Raw genomic sequence first — 19,600 nt, forward strand, 5'->3', positions numbered from 1 at the left:
ATAGAAATAATATAAAAAATTTAGGAGAGCAACAAAGGGGAGACCCGGGTCAACAGCCGTGGAGCAGGCCTGGAGCTGGAGGGTGGAGAGCTGCAGAGGCAAGTGCTCAGCAGGCTGGGGAACTGAAAGCCTGTTCTGCCAGGTGGACATGTGGACGTTACACTGAGAGGCTCTTGGGGGGTGTGGGTAGAGTTAGGGATAGTTACAAAGCAAAGCAAGCAAATGCAAAAGAGAAATAACTATTAAGCACAGAAACAATAATATCGTACAATAAAGCAGTGATCAACTTTATATAGTTATAATAAGTTAAAAACTGAATGTTGATTTAATTAAAAAATGTGACATAATTGTATTTAGAGAACAGGGGAAGGTAAGTCTCTATGCACAGGGGCATGTGTAAGTGTTTGTGATGAGGCCTAATGATATCAACATATAGTGTCTAAGACTGATAAGTTATCATACAGGATCATGGTCATTAGACATAAAAAGATTTTAAAAACCAGGAGGAACAGCAAGTTGGAATGTAGACTCTGAGAAATGGGGAGGAGGATGGAGGAGGCAAGGAAGTATTGTGGGTTTTTTTTTTTAGTTTATTTATTTATTTATTTTTAGCTGCGTTGGGTCTTTGTTGCTGCGTGCGGGCTTTCTCTAGTTGCGGTGAGCGGGGCTACTCTTTGTTGCAGTGTGCGGGCTTCTCATCACAGTGGCTTCTCTTGTTGCGGAGCAACGGCTCTAGGCACACGGGCTTCAGTAGTTGCAGCACATGGGCTCAGTAGTTTTGGCTTGTGGGCTTAGGGCGCAGGCTCAGTAGTTGTGGCACACAGGCTTAGCTGCTCTGTGGCATGTGGGATCTTCCCGAAGCAGGGATCAAACCTGTGTCCCCTGCATTGGCAGGCGGATTCTTAACCACTGCGCCACCAGGGATGGTCCAAAGTATTATTGCTCATTGTCAGACTTTTATCCTCATCTGACTTTTAAAAGCTCTGAGCACATATTACTTTTATAAACATAAAATTTAGTTAGGAATTATCAATAAAATATAAGTGTTGAGCAGTCCTACTTCTGTGCACGTCACTGATTCAGTCTGATGTACGTTTGATTAATATATGAATTCAGTCCAGTATCTGGCTGATGTCTTTGGTGGGTAGGTTCATTTGTTTAACCAGATCCATTTGTACTTGCACATGGAGTAATTAATTCACACTCACTTTGTTGGAAGTCATGCTGAAAACATTTATCATTTCCTTCTGCACCGTGGAGATAGATTAGACTACAGCTCATGGTTATTGAGGCTGTGTGCTCATTAAAGATGGAGTATGTGTAACAAACTGAGCTTTTTAATCACTTTAGATTTAATGACGTACCTTTGCCATGTACTTAATCTTCAGCAAATATTTACCCTTCCCAAACTGACAGTTTTGTGATTTATAACTTGTCATGTCAGATGAAGCATTTCCTCTTTCCCCCACCCCAGAAGGGTCTCTGTTCCAAATTATAGTCTTTAAAAAGTAGCTGACACATTCTCCTCTGTGGGGAACTTTCAACATTTCCATCCTATGACTTGGAAGTGACCCTTCTCACTCCTCTCAGCCTTAGTCCGTACTTATTGATATATTTATTTTGGATACAGTTTAATGTTTTTATTCTGCTATCTGGGTCATTCTCATAGAGAGATGGATGGGTGGGTGAATAGATGGAGAGAGAGAGAGAGATAGGCAGACTGACAGATGGAACTGTGTTAAGGATGTGTGGAAATACAGTTCCAGATAACAGAGAATACACCGCAGGTTTTAGTCTCAAGGTTTCCAGTCCATAAGAGCTGTATAATGGTCAGCTTTCCAAGCAGAAGCTAAACAACCATCATTCTACTGCATGCAATATAGTTTCTCAAAATTTTTAATGAAACTAGAATCAGTAAGATGTTCCATTAGAAAGTCCTAAATAACTTCAAGATACTTTTAAATGTTCTTTTAATTTGTACCATGGAAGTAATATGAGGAGCTGGAGTTGGAGGTGGTCATTGAAGCCTGAGTATGGATGTTTTCCATCACTAGTTGGTGCCATAACCTTTTTCAGCTTTCTCCCCTGCCCCCTCCCCACCCTGAAACACTTAAGAACACTTTCTAGACCAAAATTAAAATGCAAATAAATTAATGATATATTTTTGAATTTTGAAGATGAGAAACTACCAGACTTAAAATTCTAGAGGTGATGTCAGGATTAATAGGTATAGTAAATTAGAAGTTGCTCTTCTTTATAAGCAAAAAAGTTTGTATGTCAGGACTGGAAACCTCACACCCATGAGCCTGCCTGTGCACTGAATAATTATCATTTTCTCCAATGCCTTATTAGTCTTTGGGGCCACTTCCTGAGTTTGAATCCTGGCCCTGCCACTTACTAGCTATGTGTCTTTGACCAAGTTTCTTAATCTCTGTGCCTCAGTTTCATTATCTGTGAGTCTATTAATTAGCCCACTTAATGCCCATTCCTACCTCCTCCTAGCATCATTTCTTGTCTTACAGAGAGTGGCAGTTTTCATTTCTAGAACTTGTTGCAGCTAGTGTTCTGGATGTGAGTTAGATCTGCTAATCAAATGCATTCCCATAAACCTCTGAATTCAGGCTTAGATTATGTGGGAAGAGAGATGGGGCTGGGACCTTCATTTCTAGCTGGTGTGGATAATGGCAGAGGCAGCATGGTTCTGAAATTGGCAACTGTAGTAATAGCTTCCTGACTTGACAGGCAGCTTCCTGATTGAGAAGCTTGGAGCAGCATCTGTAGCAGCAGCTTCCTGGTTCTTTAGGTTCCAGCAGCCCCTTTGGCTGTTCAGTTCTACTTATTGATTTGAGGAGTAATTCCTAAAAGTTTAGCTTAGAGTCTGTCTCTGCAGTTCTCCTAACAGTGATGTGAATTATGTTATACTTCTTAATACCTCTCTTTCTGCTTAAGGTAGCCAAAGTGATTTATGTTGGCTGCAACTAAAGATCAGGAGCAGTAAACTTTGCTCACGGAGTTGTTGTGAGGAAAGATAAGGCATTTAAAGTGCTTAAAATATGTGGCATGCCTTTTTTTTTTTTTTGGACATTCTTAGGGTTTTTTCTGGCCTCAATCAATGGTATACCTACAACCGTGAATAACATAGATATTTATTAGTTTGTTGGTTCATCATTCACTCATTCATACATTTATTGAAACAAATATTTGCGAATGGCTATTCTAATCAAGACATATTCCAGCTATCTTAGGGCAGCTGATCCTAACTGAACATTAGATGAACATTAGAATCATCTGGGAATCTTTAAAAAAAAAAACTTAACGTCTATGCCACATTCAAGACTTATTGAAGACAGGGAGTGTGTGTGTGTGTGTGTGTGTGTGTGTGTGTGTGTGTGTGTGTGTGTGTGTGTGTGTGTGTGTGTGTTTGGTTTTTTGTTTTTTTTTTTTTTTGCGGTACGCGGGCCTCTCACTGCTGTGGCCTCCCCGTTGCGGAGCACAGGCTCCGGACGCGCAGGCTCAGCGGCCATGGCTCACGGGCCCAGCCGCAACGCGGCATGTGAGATCTTCCCGGACTGGGGCAGGAACCCGTGTCTCCTGCATCAGCAGGCGGACTCTCAACCACTGCGCCACCAGGGAAGCCCGTGTGTAGATATTTTTAACATTGAGATACAATTCTTATAAAGTGCACAAGTCTTATGTGTTACAGCTTGGTGGATTTTTACATATGTATACCCAATTATCTATGACCTAGGTCAGGGTATAGGAAAACAGAAATACGCATGGGGCTTCCCTGGTGGCGCAGTGGTTGAGAGTCCGCCTGTGGATACACGAGTTCGTGCCCCGGTCCGGGAAGATCCCACATGCCGCGGAGCGGCTAGGCCCGTGAGCCATGGCCGCTGAGCCTGCGCGTCCAGAGCCTGTTTTCCGCAATGGGAGAGGCCACAACAGTGAGAGGCCCGCGTACCGAAAAAAAAAAAAAAGAAATATGCATGAAAGATTTATTGTGTGCATGGGGTTTGGGGGGCTCCTTTTAAAAGAGCTGAAGTTTCAAATGCATTTGAGGTTTTGCCACTCAGAGGTCAAAAAATTTTAGTTATCTGGAATGACCAGTATAACTAGGTCATTTTCCTCTTTTTCCTTCTTCATAGTCCCCTACAAATTTGTACCCCTTTCTAGGTTTATGCAAGAAAACGGTTTCATTTATATGTGAAATGAAATGAATTTAAGAAGGATCTTAGGTAACAAAAAATCAATAAGGCAGTAAATGTTACCGCTAATAAGTTTGTGAGTCATAACCTCTGTTCTGTTTATCTTCTTATGATTGGCATAGTTCATTGGCTAAAAGAAAGTTTGCTTTCTTAAAATTAAGCTATATTTCTTCTTTCATGTGATCTCTTCAAAGAGAGTGAATATCATGAGAGAGTAAAAATAATTATTTTCCTTTTTTTCCCAAAGAGTGCTTGGTCTGTAGGCCAATGGCTGCACAATTAATATTGCAATACTGAGGGCACTAGAGTAGCAGCATGAGCTGACTTAGGAAGATCAAGTTAGTAATTTTTGAAAAACATATGGAAACAGTTGATTACAGAGAGAAAATGACATCTGCAAAACATTAAAAGCATCTACATTTTTAATAAAACCAACTAGAACAACTTTGAAGTTGAATGATTTTGCATAATTAATTCATTACAGAATGAAACTTTTGGGAAACAAAATGTAGAATAAGCTACACTTTTAAGGTGATCACCTGTGATTTGGGATCAAAGTCTAGCATTGGAATACCATTTCAAGTATAGCTGAACTATATTAGTGAATCACCAAAAGGAATAGAAAACATGAAAATTCTATGTAGCTCGTTCCTCTGCCTTAAGATAAAACCTCCATAAATTGACTGAGGTGGTATGAATATTGTACATTTTAAGCACTCTTAGAGGATGAGCTTTGGATGTGAGGGAAGTCTGGCTATGACATTTATGATTTTGTTAAATGGCCAGTTAAATGTCTTAATTTCCTCATTTTTTCCAGAGTGGCCCTGGGTTGGCAGTTATTTTCTCTTAGAACTTTGAAGATATTATTTCACTGCCTTCTTGCTTGCATTGCTGCTATTGAGACATCAACAGTCAACTTAATTATCATTCATTTATAGGTAATCTGTCTTTTCTTTATGGCTGGTTTTAGGATTTTTATTTTTGCCTTTGATAATCTACAGTTTTATCTGGTACCTAGCCACAGAATTCTTTTTATTTATCCTGCTTGCAAAACACTGTGATTACTAAATTTGAGAATTCATGCTTTTATCAGTTCTAAGAAATTCTCACTCATTAACTTATTGTCATTGCCTTTTCCTACAGTCTCTCTATTATCTTTTTCTGAAATTCCCATTAGATGCACGTTAGAACATCTCACTTTGACTTACACATCTCAGTTTTGTTTTGTTTTGTTTTCTCCATCTCTGTTTCTGTGGTAAATTATGAGTAAATCTTCAAATCTGATTTCCATTTTCTAATTTTCTGTCCAGCAGTGTCTAATCTTCTGTTTTACCTATCTACTGAGGTATAAATACCTATTATTATAATTTGACATTTTTCTAAGCTTTTTTTCTCTTTTTCTAATTTACCTGTTTATTTTTTGTAGTCTCTTGTTCTTTAGTCAAACTTTTGAATCCCTATTTTATTTCGTTAACAAAAACACATTTATTTTATATTCTATTAACTCCAATAATCTGTTTCTGTGAGTCTCATTCTAGTGCTGGTGCTTTTTCTTTACTCCCTCTCAACAAAGGTGCCTTGTTTAAATGGGTATTTTGTGAGTATTGTTTTTATTGTAAACTCATATTCCATGGAACTTTGTGTGTAGGGTTTCTTTTGAGATTTGGAGTGAGAGTACAATCTTCTAAAAATGGTTTGCATTTGCTTTCTCTAAACATATGAGAGCACATTAATCTGGAACCATATTAAAATAAATACCTGGCATAGAGGATTTTAGATCACAGAATAGTCTCAACTCAGGCCACAAATATATGTGAGGTTTGGCTCATGGTTATATTTCTGGAGAGATGGTTCTTTTTTTTCTCTCCACTCAGAGCAAAGCCAAGACAGACAAGTTTTTTTAGTGCAACCCTTTTCTTTATTTTTTTTATTTTTTAAAAATATTTTTAGCCTCGCCACATGTCATGTGGGATCCTAGTTCCCCGACCAAGGATTGAACACATGCCCCCTGCAGTGGAAGCTTGGAGTCTTAACCACTGGACCACCAGGGAAGTTCCTACAACCCTTTCCAAGGCACATTTCTTTCTAGTCCATCTTTTCTCTAAGGGTGGAGCTACAGGGCTCTCGGCCTTGTGCAGTGAGTTTCCTTTCAAGCACCCCATCTGGCCATGACCTAGACTTTGTGTCCTGAATGCTGTGTGGCCATTAAAGCTGATATGCTAGGTTTAGGCACCAGCTCAGGATTCACTTACCTCTTGGAACACCCACTCTTGTTTTCCTTTTGGTCTCTGAGGACTTTCTTTACTTTATTCCAGCTTAGTCATGCACAGTAAGAGATTTTTAAAAAATATCTTAGCCAGCATTTTTAGATATTTGGTCACAGGGAGGATTTGTCGTATCCTTATAAAGGTGGAAATTTAAAATTCCATATTTGCACCCACTTCTAGCCCTTCTAGCTCATGTTTCCATGTTAGAAACATTTTCAACACAAATACATCCTAAACCCCTCACAGCCCATATTTTCTGTCATTCAGGCAGCCTTAGCTTTCACTTCTCTGCTGTTTATAGGCCTTTTCTGCATAGGTTGTATATTACGCTATTTAAAAATTTTGTTTATGGCTTTTTTCCCACTTCCACTGAGTTTTCTGTGTTCTCTGAGGTTATTTGTTACAGAAGAGAAGGTGCAAAGCTTTGCCTTTCTTCAGATTCAGCTGTTAGTGAGAGAAGGGAGAAGAGAGAAGGAAATTAAGAATTATCTACTATAATTGTTCTCATTGTATTTTCCAGTCTCATCTTGCCTTTTAAAATTTAACTCAGCACTACAATTCTGACTCAGCCAGCAGTCATTCTGTGAACCCAGATCTTTTCTTCCTAGTTTCTCAATCTTTTTTTTAATTTTTCATGTAACCTGTTTCTCTTTCATATGTATTTATTAACCTAAACTTTCCCTGAAGCTCTTCACTTGATCTCCATCTACTTCCAAAACAACCACCCCCACAGACTCCCTGGAGGTTGAGTCATTTCAGTCCCACCCACACTCTGGTGCTGGTGCTCCTTAGGGGGACAGATGAGGGCTCCACCAGCCTGGGCTTCTGTGTTTGACATGCCCACACGCTGAGGAATCTGCTGTTTCCACCCACAGTGGGATTGTGTTTGCTTTGCAGAGCATGCACTTGGGACCTCTCTGTAATCATAGTCCTACTGCTGTGAGATGGGCAATGTTCACTAATGATTCATCCCACTAACTCTGACACCAGGATGGAGCAGTAAGTAAAAGTGATGTTCCTTTCAGTCAGGAATGAATGCTTGTTCATCTAGACTTTGCTTATAATGTTAATTTATCACTGCAGAAAAGACCTACAGGAGCATTTACAATTCACTTTTTTAAATCCTGGATGCTGGGACTTCCCTGGCAGTCCAGTGGTTAAGACTTCGTGCTTCCAATGTAGGGGACTCAGGTTCAATCCCTGGTCAGGGAACTAAGATCCCACGTGCCGCATGGCGTGGCCAAAAAACAAAAAAAATAGTTCTAGATGCTAAATGGCAAATAGTTTAATACCTACATGTAACAACTCTGCTTCTGGTACTACTCTTGTCACTGTGATAATTATAAAGTAGCTTATATTTGTTGAGCCCTTACTACATGCTAGGTTTTATACTAATAAATCATTTAATTCTTACAACAGTCCTATGAGGCAGAGCTATTATTCCCATTTTACAGATGAAGACATGGAGATTCAGAGATGTAAAGTAACTTGCCCATGGTCACATAGGCAGTAAGTGGCCATGGTAGGACTAAACTCAAGTCTTCTAAATACAAAGTCCACGCTCACCAACATCTTATCTGTCAGGACAAAAATATTCAGACTTCTAATCTATGACTATGAGCTTTTTTACAATAGTCAGAACTTAAATCCACATTAGCCTGTCCTTTAAGGTAGCAAATTTGAACATATATGTACATTGAAACCATGCTGCTTGCTATTGCATAGAACTGACTTTGGAATTCCTTTGTGAGAACTACTTTCAGAACCAGCATGCAAAACAAAAGAAAAGCAATTTCCTTTTGGAGATAAACCTTGCTTTTTAACCCATGCCCAGTTACCCTGCAGGATCACCTACATTATTTATCAGATTTCACTCCTAATGCCTCTTTTTTCCAAAAGGGTAATTCTGTCTTCTGTGGATGGAGATTTGCCACCAATGAGGACATCCAAAAGAAGTTTCCTTCAATTTGTTAATATGGTTGATTGTATAACATTGTATACATTGTATAACATTGTATACATTGTATAACAATGTATTACATTGATTGATTTGCGTATACTGAAGAATCCTTGCATTCCTGGGATAAACCCCACTTGATCATGGTGTATGATCCTTTTAGTGTGCTGTTGGATTAGCTAATTTCATCTCAATAGATGCAGAAAAAGCTTTCAACAAAATTCAACACTGATTTATAATAAAAACCCTCCAAAAAGTAGGCATAGAGGGAACTTACTTACCTCAACATAATAAGGAACATATATGACAAACCCACAGCCAACATGATTCTCAATGGTACAAAAATGAAACCATTTCCACTAAGATCAGGAACAAGACAAGGTTGAGCACTCTCACCATTATTATTCAACATAGTTTTGGAAGTTTTAGCCACAGCAATCAGAGAAGAAAAAGAAATTAAAAGAATCCAAATCAGAAAAGAAGAAGTAAAGCTGTCACTGTTTGCAGATGACGTGATACTATACATAGAGAATCCTAAAGATGCTACCAGAAAACTACTAGAGCTAATCAACGAATTTGGTAAAGTAGCAGGATACCAAAGTAATGCACAGAAATCTCTTGTATTCCTATACACTAATGATGAAAAATCTGAAAGAGAAATTAAGGAAACACTCCCATTTACCATTACAACAAAAAGAATAAAATACCTAGGAATAAACCTACCTAAGGAGACAAGAGACCTGTATGCAGAAAACTGTAAAACACTGATGAAAGAAATTAAAGATGATACCAAAAGATGGAGAGATATACCATGTTCACAGATTGGAAGAATCAACATTGTGAAAATGACTATACTACCCAAAGCAATCTACAGATTTAATGCAATCCCTATCAAACTACCAATGATATTTTTCACAGAACTAGAAAAAAAAAATTCACAATTTGTATGGAAACACAAAAGACCCCAAAACGCCAAAGCAATCTTGAGAAAGAAAAACGGAGCTGGAGGAATCAGCCTCCCTGACTTCAGACTATACTACAAAACTACAGTAATCAAGACAGTATGGTACTGGCACAAAAACAGAAATATAGATCAATGGAACAGGATAGAAAGCCCAGAGATAAACCCACACACATATGGTCACCTTATTTTTCATAAAGGAGGCAAGAATATACAATGGATAAAAGACAGCTTCTTCAATAAGTGGTGCTGGGAAAAGTAGACAGCTACATGTAAAAGAATGAAATTAGAACACTCCCTAACACCATACACAAAAATAATCTCAAAATGGATTAAAGACCTAAATATAAGGCCAGACACTATAAAACTCTTAGAGGAAAACATAGGCAGAACACTCTATGGCATACATCACAGCAAGATCCTTTTTGACCCACCTCCTAGAGAAATGGAAATAAAAACAAAAATAAACAAGTGGGTCCTAATGAAACTTAAAAACTTTTGCACAGCAAAGGAAACCATAAACAAGATGAAAAGACAACCCTCAGAATAGGAGAAGATATTTGCTGATGAAGCAACTGATAAAGGATTAATCGCCAAAATTTACAAACAGCTCTTGCAGCTCAATATCAAAAAAACAAACCACCCAATCCAAAAATAGGCAGGACACCTAAATAGACATTTCTCCAAAGAAGATATACAGATTGCCAACCAACACATGGAAGGATGCTCAACATCACTAATCATTAGAGAAATGCAAATCAAAACTACAATGAGGTATCACCTCACACCAGTCAGAATGGCCATCATCAAAAAATCTACAAACAATAAATGCTGGAGAGGGTGTGGAGAAAAGGGAACTCTCCTGCACTACTGGTGGGAATGTAAATTGATACAGCCAGTATGGAGAATAGTATGGAGGTTCCTAAAAAACTAAAAATAAAACTACTGGACGACCCAGCAATCCCACTACTGGGCATATACCCTGAGAAAACCATAATTCAAAAAGAGTCATGTACCACAATGTTCACTGCAGCTCTATTTACAATAGCCAGGACATGGAAGCAACCTAAGTGTCCATCAACAGATGAATGGATAAAGAAGATGTGGCACATGTATACAGTTGAATATTACTCAGCAATAAAAAGAAACGAAATTGAGTTATTTGTAGTGAGGTGGCTGGACCTAGAGTCTGTCATACAGAGTGAAGTAAGTCAGAAAGAGAAAAACACATATATGTATGCTAACACATATATATGGAATCTAAAAAAAAAAATGTTCTGAAGAACCTAGGGCCAGGACAGGAATAAAGATGCAGATGTAGAGAATGGACTTGAGGACACGGGGAAGGGGAAGGGTAAGCTGGGATGAAGTGAGAGAGTGGCATTGACTTATATACACTACCAAATATAAAATAGATAGCTGGTGGGAAGCAGCCACATAGCACAGGGAGATCAACTTGGTGCTTTGTGACCACGTAGAGGTGTGGGATAGGGAGGGTTGGAGGGAGACGCAAGAAGGAGATATGTGGATATATGTATATGTATAGCTGATTCACTTTGTTATAAAGCAGAAACTAACACACCATTGTAAAGCAATTATACTCCAATAAAGATGTTAAAAAAAATAAAGTTTCCAGAGCAAGCAAAGACACTTTCTAAGAGGCTCCAAAATGTTCTCAGCAACATCAACATTTTTAAAATAAGAGCTTGCCCCCCACTCCCCAGGGTGATTACTTTGAAGGGAGAACACTCAGCTATATATTTACATTCTGGTGTATTTGTTTCCAGTTCAGTCTGTCACTTCATAGATGTACTTAACTTTGATTTGATGTGGAGTGAAATCTGTTTACACAAATATGTGTCTAACAAAAATACTGCTATGTGTGGAGAAATATCAGACTTTCCTTGTCTGTCACTCTCAGAAAGTCTTACTGCTGGTGTCAACACTGGAACTGGCTCAGTTTTGACAGGAATTCTGTTCTGTTCCTCTTTAAATCTTAAAAGTAGGAAATACTGGGGCTTCCCTGGTGGCGCAGTGTTTGAGAGTCCGCCTGCCGATGCCGGGTACACGGGTTCGTGCCTTGGTCCGGGAAGATCCCACATGATGCGGAGCTGCTAGGCCCGTGAGCCATGGCCGCTGAGCCTGCGCGTCCGGAGCCTGCGCTCCGGAACGGGAGAGGCCACAACAGTGAGAGGCCCGCGTACCACACAAAAAAAAAAAAAAACTAGGAAATACTGACTTGTGGATTTGGACAGATTGTGAGTAGGCCCTCATTCTTCTTCAAGGAAAATGGATTGGGTTTCTGCTTCTCCAGCAAAGGGGAATGATCTTCTTGCTAAATATGTCTCCAGCAACACTTCAAGCATCATTTTTAAAGTGCTTACTTTTTTCTTACAGTGAAGGTTAAAGTTTCAAGCATCATCTTAATTAGCGGCTCACATTTAAATCAAGGCTGCTGAAGTAAACAGCCGTATTCAAAAAATGGTAATGTTACCATAGCAACCCAAATCCAAATCATTTGCTTTTTCTGCTCACAATTGTTCCTTACTATCTAGGCCAGGATTTGAAGCAAATCTGCTGAAACATCCCATGTAAATGCAATTTTAAAAACCACCTGGGGGAAAAACACTTTAAAACACAGGCTGTAAATGTTACTGTGAAGCTCCTAATTTGCAATGGCTCCTGAAGGAGCTTAGGTCCCTTGTCTGATGGCCTCTCCTGGTCATCCCTTCTCAGGGCTCCTCGTACCCAGACATGGATGGGGTCAATGGATCACAGTTCTTTTTTTTAACAATCAGTGGATCACAGTTCTTTTTTTCTAACAATTTTTTAATTGAAAAAATTGATTTACAATGTTAATTTCTGTTGTACAGCAAAGTGATTCAGTTATACATATATATATATACATTTTAAAAATATTTTTTCCGTTATGGCTTATCTCATGATATTAAATATAGTTCTCTGTGCTATACAGTAAGACCTTGTCGTTATCCATTCTATATGTAATAGTTTGCATCTGCTAACCCCAAACTCCCAGTTTATCCCTCCCCCACCCACCAGTCCCTTTGGCAACAAGTTTATTCTCTATGTCTGTGGGGACCACAGTTCTTGTTCCAACTGGAGCTAAACAGTTCTGGTCCAGAAAGTGAGAGAGTTGAACAAGGTAACTCCCCATGGATTTTCCAGCTGTGAAAGGGTCAGGTTCTCTGTCCCATTAAGTTGGGCTAATCCTCAGTCTCATAGTAAAAAAGGGAATTGTTATGCATTTCTAGGATCCAAGCCTGTGGTCTCTAAATGTCAATTATGAATCAGCTCGGGAGGCTCTTGAACCCCTTGCCTCACCAACCCCTCACCAACGTGTAAAACCAGCAGCCATCCTCATTATGGCAAATGATAGTTACATGAAAATGATTTTAATTAAGAAAATTATTGAGCAGATTAACCTTTTTTGTGTGTTCTAGTTGCCAATCCCTGCATTAAATGACTCTGGAGACTTGGTCCTATCTTAATTTTCTTGCCTGGAAAATGAGACTCAATAAGCTGGATGAGATCCCTGCCCCTGGATCAGGCTTGGTGTATGACTTTATTATTAAATCAAGTAGAAACATAATATCACTTTTTGGTAGTGATAAGCTGACACCAAGAGAATTGTTTTGCTTTAGAAGGTTTGCCATTAAAACAAAAACAGAACTTGAGGCTTCTCATGAAGTCTTTATTTCATCCTCACATTTTTTTTTGTTTAATCCCCTTCAGACTGGAAAAAAACTAGTCATGAGATTAATTGGAGAAAAGTCAGAGAAAGATATTGTTTTCTTTATAATTCATTTTCTATGCCGTTAAAAAGAATATAGAAAAGAGACAAAAAACCAGAAAGAAAAATGGTAAAGAATATGAACAGGCAGTTCACAGTAAGGAAACTCAAGTGACCAATAAGTATATGAAGAGCAGCTCAGCCATGCAAGTAATCAGGGAAATGTGAACCCAATAATGAGATACCGCTGGAAATGTCTGACAATATCAGGGTTTGGCAAAGCTGTGGAGAAACAGGAAAATCTAGACAGTGCTGGTGGGACTGTAAATGCTGCAACCACTTTGGAGAGTGATCTGGCAGGATCTAGTGAAATTGAAAACACGTTTCCTTCAACTCAGCAATTCCACTCCTGTATGTATTTCCAGAGAAAGTCTCACAAGTGCTCAAGGGCTCACTAAGGCCTTGTTTGTGATAGTGAAAAATTAGGCACAACCTACATGTCCTTCAGCAAGAGAATGGATGAAAACTAATGCAGCCTGTCCCTACATTCATATATATATATATATCTCAATAATGGCTAGAAGTAAAACATCATAAGGTTGGGTGAAAAAAAGCAAAACTTTGTATATTGAAAATAAGATTAAAAAGATCATCACACATAAAGCAACACTCTGTCTTGCTTATGGATACATATATATGTAAGGTATAAAAATGGGCTGGAAGGAATCAATTTCTATGTAGGAATTTCTATTTCTATGTCAACTTTAATTGAATTGTTTAATTCTTCTTTAATAGGAAAAAGACTTGAAGCAAATATGACATATGTTAATTGTCAATCTGGAGTGGTGTGAACTTGGATATTATATAGATCCCTGTAATTTTCAGAACATTTTAATTTCTTTAGATAAAAACATAAAATGCCAAGGTAAAAGTAAGATAGCTTATGAATCAGACAGTAGAGATTGACCTTATTAATTGCCCTGGGCACCTACTATTAGGGCTGTTCACCTATCACACATATTTTTGTATTTTTCCAGCATTCATTTTATTTCTCACCAGTTGCCTTTTAGAGGTCTCTGTCCTCTGCCCATTGCATCTGTTCGTCATTAGGATGAAAGGTGACAGCATGGGTGATTCATCCAGTTTTTACTTTCAGATGTAAGTAAGTACAGACCTAGACTGTGGTTTCAAAAGCACCTGACCAGACCATCCATCCTTTGAGGTGTTAACTGGGATTAAATATCTTGATGTCCACACCTCCTTGGGCTCCCTTGTATGTGGTTTTTGTCCTTTAAAGGAACAGCTGCAAATTCTAAAGTGTATAAACCATCAGGCAAAAGGAGGCTTAAGCTGATTGATTTTTCTTGTCATTAATTTTACATTATTAATAAGATCGGAAGTAAGTAACAGGGCTGGTGTTATACCTTAAGGGGAGGGGGACAGTCAGATGAAACCAGAAAGAGGAATCTAAGCAAGCTGCTGATGGGGTAGAGTGAACTGAGGCCCTTCACTTGCAGGGCAGTAATAAAAAGGTTCTTGGACAGCAAGGGGGTAGGAGAAATACCAGGTATGAAAAAGAGGAGAAAGGAAAAGAGGATGGTCTTGGAGTACAGTAGAACAAATCCACAGAATGTTCAGCAAAAAAAAAGAAAGTCTGTAGGTACATTATTTATACCACAGACTGGGATTATTTCTGGCATCAAACTCAACCCCCCTGCCCCACCCCAGGTATGTGTGGTGGAACGTCTCACTGTTGACCAAGATATATCTGCCCCCTCCTTCAGCATCAGCTTATGTATGTAATTTATCATGATTCATGTATTCACACAGTGGATTGTGTAACCCAAGGCCCTTTAGAGAGTGAAAAAGGGTGCTATTAATAATTAATTGAGACAATAGGCACAAACTGGGGATTTCCTGGACAAACACCCCAGTCACGCTAGTGAATAGTGGTCACCCTAGTAATACACACATTTACATGTGCATTTGAAAGTAAAACTCATCAAATAAAACAAAGCATCAAAATTTTTAAAATGTATCTACCATGTGCTGGCCCTGGAGATACACCAGGTAACAAGAGAGACAAAAAACCTTGAGTAGGAGAAGATTGACAATAAACAAACAAATCATATATTATTAGGTACTAGTAGGTTTATATGGAAAGTATAGGCAGACAAGGGAGATAAGGACAGCCAGGGTCTAGGGAGTGAAGGAAATGTAATTTTAAATAGTGTGCTCAAGGAAAGTATGGCAGACTGAATTATTGCTCACCAGTAATCTCTGCCTCTCCCTACAGGAGAATTTTTCTTCCTCATTCTTTTGAAATCAGGTTTGGCCATACAACTTAACATTGGCAATGATATGTGAACAGAAGTGACAGAGCTCTCCTGGTGACTGTCTGCTCCACCGTGCTCTTTTCCCTCTGCTATAGTCACTAAGCAATATTGAGGTAGTGGCTGCCCCAGTGGCCTGGCTTCCAGGGAAAGGGCAAGGATGATACAGATCCACTTGTAGTATGACACAGAGTGCAAGTAGTAAGAAACAATCCTTTGCTGTTTTATGAGATTTGGGGCTTGCTTGTTAAGTAGTATACCCTAGCCCATCCTGACTAATATAGAAGGCCTCACTGAGAAGGTAACATCTGAGCAGAGAACTGAAGGTTGTAAGGAAACCAACTGTGCAGATATGTGGAAAAGGGAGGAACAGCAAGTGCAAAGGTTTTGAAGAGGGAACATTCTTGATACGTTCCAGGATCAGGAAAGAAGCCAGGATGCAGAGGTATCAGCACCCTGCAGCCTGTGGGGCTGGAGGTAGGACTTATTCTTGTCCATCCAGTGATCCTGTTCAATCCTCTATTCCTCTAAAAGTATGGAGTGGGGAGGCAGGAATGAGAGGCATAGGAGAGGATATGAAGGAAAGGTAGGTGAGATCTGGAGCAGGAAGATGCAGCCTAGCAGAGTGGTGCCCCACATCCTTGGACCACAAACCCTAATATACTAAAATTGGTAGCTCACCCATGTAGAGACCTTGGGAGGCCTCTGACTGCTGTCATGAAGAAGATGAGTCAGTGCATCCAAAGTGTGCCCTCCTCCCATTCACCTTGTTCTCATGCCCGTGACTTTTTCTTAGAGCCTCCAACAGACAAACCAAGGCAGCAGGGTCACCCTTAGGAGTGTGCCATGCAGTGCCCTGAGAAAGGGGCAGCTTCCCCTCCAAGCAACATAGAAGACCATACAAACCACATGTTCCTTCTTTCCTTGAATCCTGATAATTCGCCATATTTTTATTGTCTTAGAGTAGATTTCTTTCAGCTGTGTACAGCCTTGAAGCCACAGATCCCCCCAATTAGCAGTTGCTGGTAAAAGAAACTCTGGACAAATAGGCAGAGTGGGCGGCTATTGATGCTGCTTCCTGGAGGAGGCAGAGTTAAACGTCAAGCCCATTTAAAGGGAACCTGTTAAGGATGGAAGCTAAAATGTGCCGCAGAGGTCAAACCCCGCTGTGCACTTATCAGCCGCAGGAGTAGGCACAGAAGAGTTGCTGGAAGAAACCCCCATTAAATATCCGGGTTTCTGATGGCCAATGGCATTAATCTCAGAACACAGCCATTAATCTCAAATGCTCCATGCTAATTGACTGTCTCGGATTACTAAACTCAAATAACCTCTATAACTCCTCAAGATATAAAAATAGTTTTAGGTTTATAAGAATCTCAAATATCTATACGTTATCTCTTTTCTCCTTGGTCAAAAAAAAATTTAACAAATGGATGTTCTGGTGAATAGATGACCTGGAAGCAATGCATGCAAGAGCATTGTGGCGTCAAGCCCCATCCTTCTCTCTTCTTGCAAATCCTAAAGAAATCTATTCATGATGGAAAGCATATTGAAATAAAAAGGGAAATTCCACCCAATTTATATAATGCCAAAATCATTAGGACTGGGGCCCTTACTGAGGAAAAAAAAAAAAAAAGCCATCTCAAGGTCTGAGAAGGAAGGAAAGCGTGGTGCAAATAGGTGCCAGCAAGAAGGGCATTCACTATGCAGGGATCAGTAGCAAAGGTGCCTCGGGGAGCTCAAGGCAAATCAATCTATTACAATTCAGTGGGATTCAGCATTCACTTCCCACTCCTTCCAGAATCCTTTGAGCCAGTGTTGCTCTCTGTGGGTGGAGGGCACTACTGGCATTTGGGGGAAGGATGATTCTTTGATATATGGGACTGTTCTGTGCACTGTAGGATGTTTACATCCTTGATCCCACTCACTAAATGCAAGTAGCACTTTCCAATCACTGACAAAATAACGTCCCCAGTCTGTCCCTAGAGTAGCGTGCCCAGTTGAGAGCCCTACAGGTCTGAGCTCTAACAACAGGTAGAATAAAGTGGGGTTTGAATATAGCCGTGAGGATGCTCCACTGAGCAGGAACTGACCAAGTTATCAGAGATCCATCTTCTGTCCATGTGTAGGTGCATCAGGAAAAGAAGTGATTGGCTTTGTATACTGGTGAAGAAACATTTAATATGTTTGGGTAAATTTAAATAATTTTTTTCATGATATAATGTTTTTTATTTGTACTATAAATGTTAATTAGAAATTCTTTAATGAAACGTTTACCTTTTTTGGAGATGGGTCAAGGGAATGGTGGGTACAAATAGCTAAGAAATAGTATGAGCCAATGTAAAAATAAGGAGTTGTTTGAAAGCCAGAACTGATCCTTGAACTATCTGAGAAATGAAATATCAGGATCCCAATGTCAAGTGTGAGCCTCACTACTAACTAGCTGTGCAACTTTTTAAACCCCTGTATCTCTCTGCCTGTTTCTCATCTGTGAAATCATTGCAGCAGGTTTCTTTACACATAAATAAAAATCAAAGCAAAACAAAACCCTTCAACTGCAACAGCAACAGGATAGAGCTGACGGAAAAGTTCATGTCTTAGAGAACAAATGGATTACTTTATATTAGAATAAAAATATTTTAAAATGATTTGGATGCCTTCCTCCCAGGATGGAGTGAGGAAGACAGCCTAGATGCCTCAGAGCCTCATTCTTGGTTGGATTTACTCCACCAGGACCATGCTTCACACCCAGTGGGAGCACAGTAAATGCTGAGTGAGTGCTGACACCTGCTTTGTGCGGCATGCATGAATGGCAGTGCATTCCCTAGTAACTGAACAGCGTACAATAACTCTTAAGAATTTTTAGATTAAATTTACCCAAACATATTAAATGTTTAAATTTAACTTAAATGTTTTAAATTTAAATAATTTACCCAAACATTTAATATGCCCAAAAGGCCACAACAGCCACATAATTAGAGAGATGGCTTTGTAGTTGGAAGTAAAGCAAATTTTAAAAGGAAATCAAAGTCTGAAATGAACTGGAGGCAGTGTTCAAAAGAACTGATGTAGTAATTAACTCAATGCATATTGTCATTACTCTTCTGGAAAGGGGAAGGAGGGTTTCTTTGAAGATGAGCTGCTGTCTGCTTGACATTTGCATGTAAAATAGAGGAGACAGGCTAGTTTTTTAGGTTCTTTCGTGGATACTGAATTTCAAAAATTAAATGAAATATAACAGTGAGACACAGATGAAAAATTTTAAATCTGCATATCAAAGTTATTGACCAGTTACTTAATAAGTACACGCCCTGCTACTTGGAGTGTCACTGCTGAGCTCTCCTTCTCTCTCCCACTCTTCCCATTGACATTTCTCAGCCTCTGGCTTCCTGCCTTACCCCCCAGGACCAGATCATCTGTGGGGAAGAAGGTGGGAAGGAACACCTCATCCTGCCATGGTGGGACCCTTCCCCTTCCCCTTTCCTCTCGCCTCTCTAATGGCAGTACATTCGTTAGGTGAGTACATTTGCCAAGCCCTGGACTAAGACTGTTTGGTTTGTTTTAATGTTCAAGTAGGCCACCCAAAGAAATTTTAACAATTATTCCTCCAGAGGTTTGTTTTAATTTTTTTTTCTTGAAACAATCTCAAACTCAGAAAACTTGCAAGTACAAGTAACATTTTTTTTCATGAATTATTTGAGAGTAAGCCACCAACCTGTTGCCCACCATCCTTGATTTTCCTACAAACAAGGACATTCTCCTACAAAGCTCAACGAAACCATCAAAATCAGGAAATTAACAGTGACACATTACTACCATCTCATCCCCAGACCTCATTCATTGGGCCCAAGAATGTTCTGTAGAGCAAAAGGAGCCAGAGGAAATCATGTGCTGCATTTAGTTGTCCTGTCTCTGTAGTCTCCTTCAGTCTGGAACAACTGCTTAGCCTTTCCTTGGTTTTCATGAACTTGGCACTTCTGAAGAGTACAGGCCATTTATTTCATAGAATGTCTCTTGATTTGGTTTTGTCTGCCACTTCCCCATATTGGTTCAGGTGATGCACCTTTGGCAGGACTATCCGAGAAGTGATGCTGTGTCTTCCCATTACACCTGGTCAGGTGGC

At 39.5% G+C, this 19,600-nt stretch overlaps 1 protein-coding gene across 5 annotated transcripts in view; it reads left to right on the plus strand.

Annotated features, from left to right (window-relative positions):
* SHLD1 (shieldin complex subunit 1) overlaps positions 1-19,600 on the plus strand; it is a 93,232-nt gene that overhangs the window by 66,346 nt on the left and 7,286 nt on the right. The window contains exon 1 of one of the 5 annotated variants that reach the window (XM_079945304.1): positions 18,905-18,993. The exons of the other annotated variants lie outside the window; for them this stretch is intronic. Within the exon in view, the coding sequence (XP_079801430.1) occupies positions 18,933-18,993 (61 nt within the window). The 5' untranslated portion in view covers positions 18,905-18,932. Of the gene's footprint in view, positions 1-18,904; positions 18,994-19,600 lie in introns of those variants that run through there. 5 annotated transcript variants of the gene reach the window in all.

Source organism: Stenella coeruleoalba (assembly GCF_951394435.1).
Source record: "Stenella coeruleoalba genome assembly, chromosome: 15".
NCBI classification, from domain to species: domain Eukaryota; kingdom Metazoa; phylum Chordata; class Mammalia; order Artiodactyla; family Delphinidae; genus Stenella; species Stenella coeruleoalba.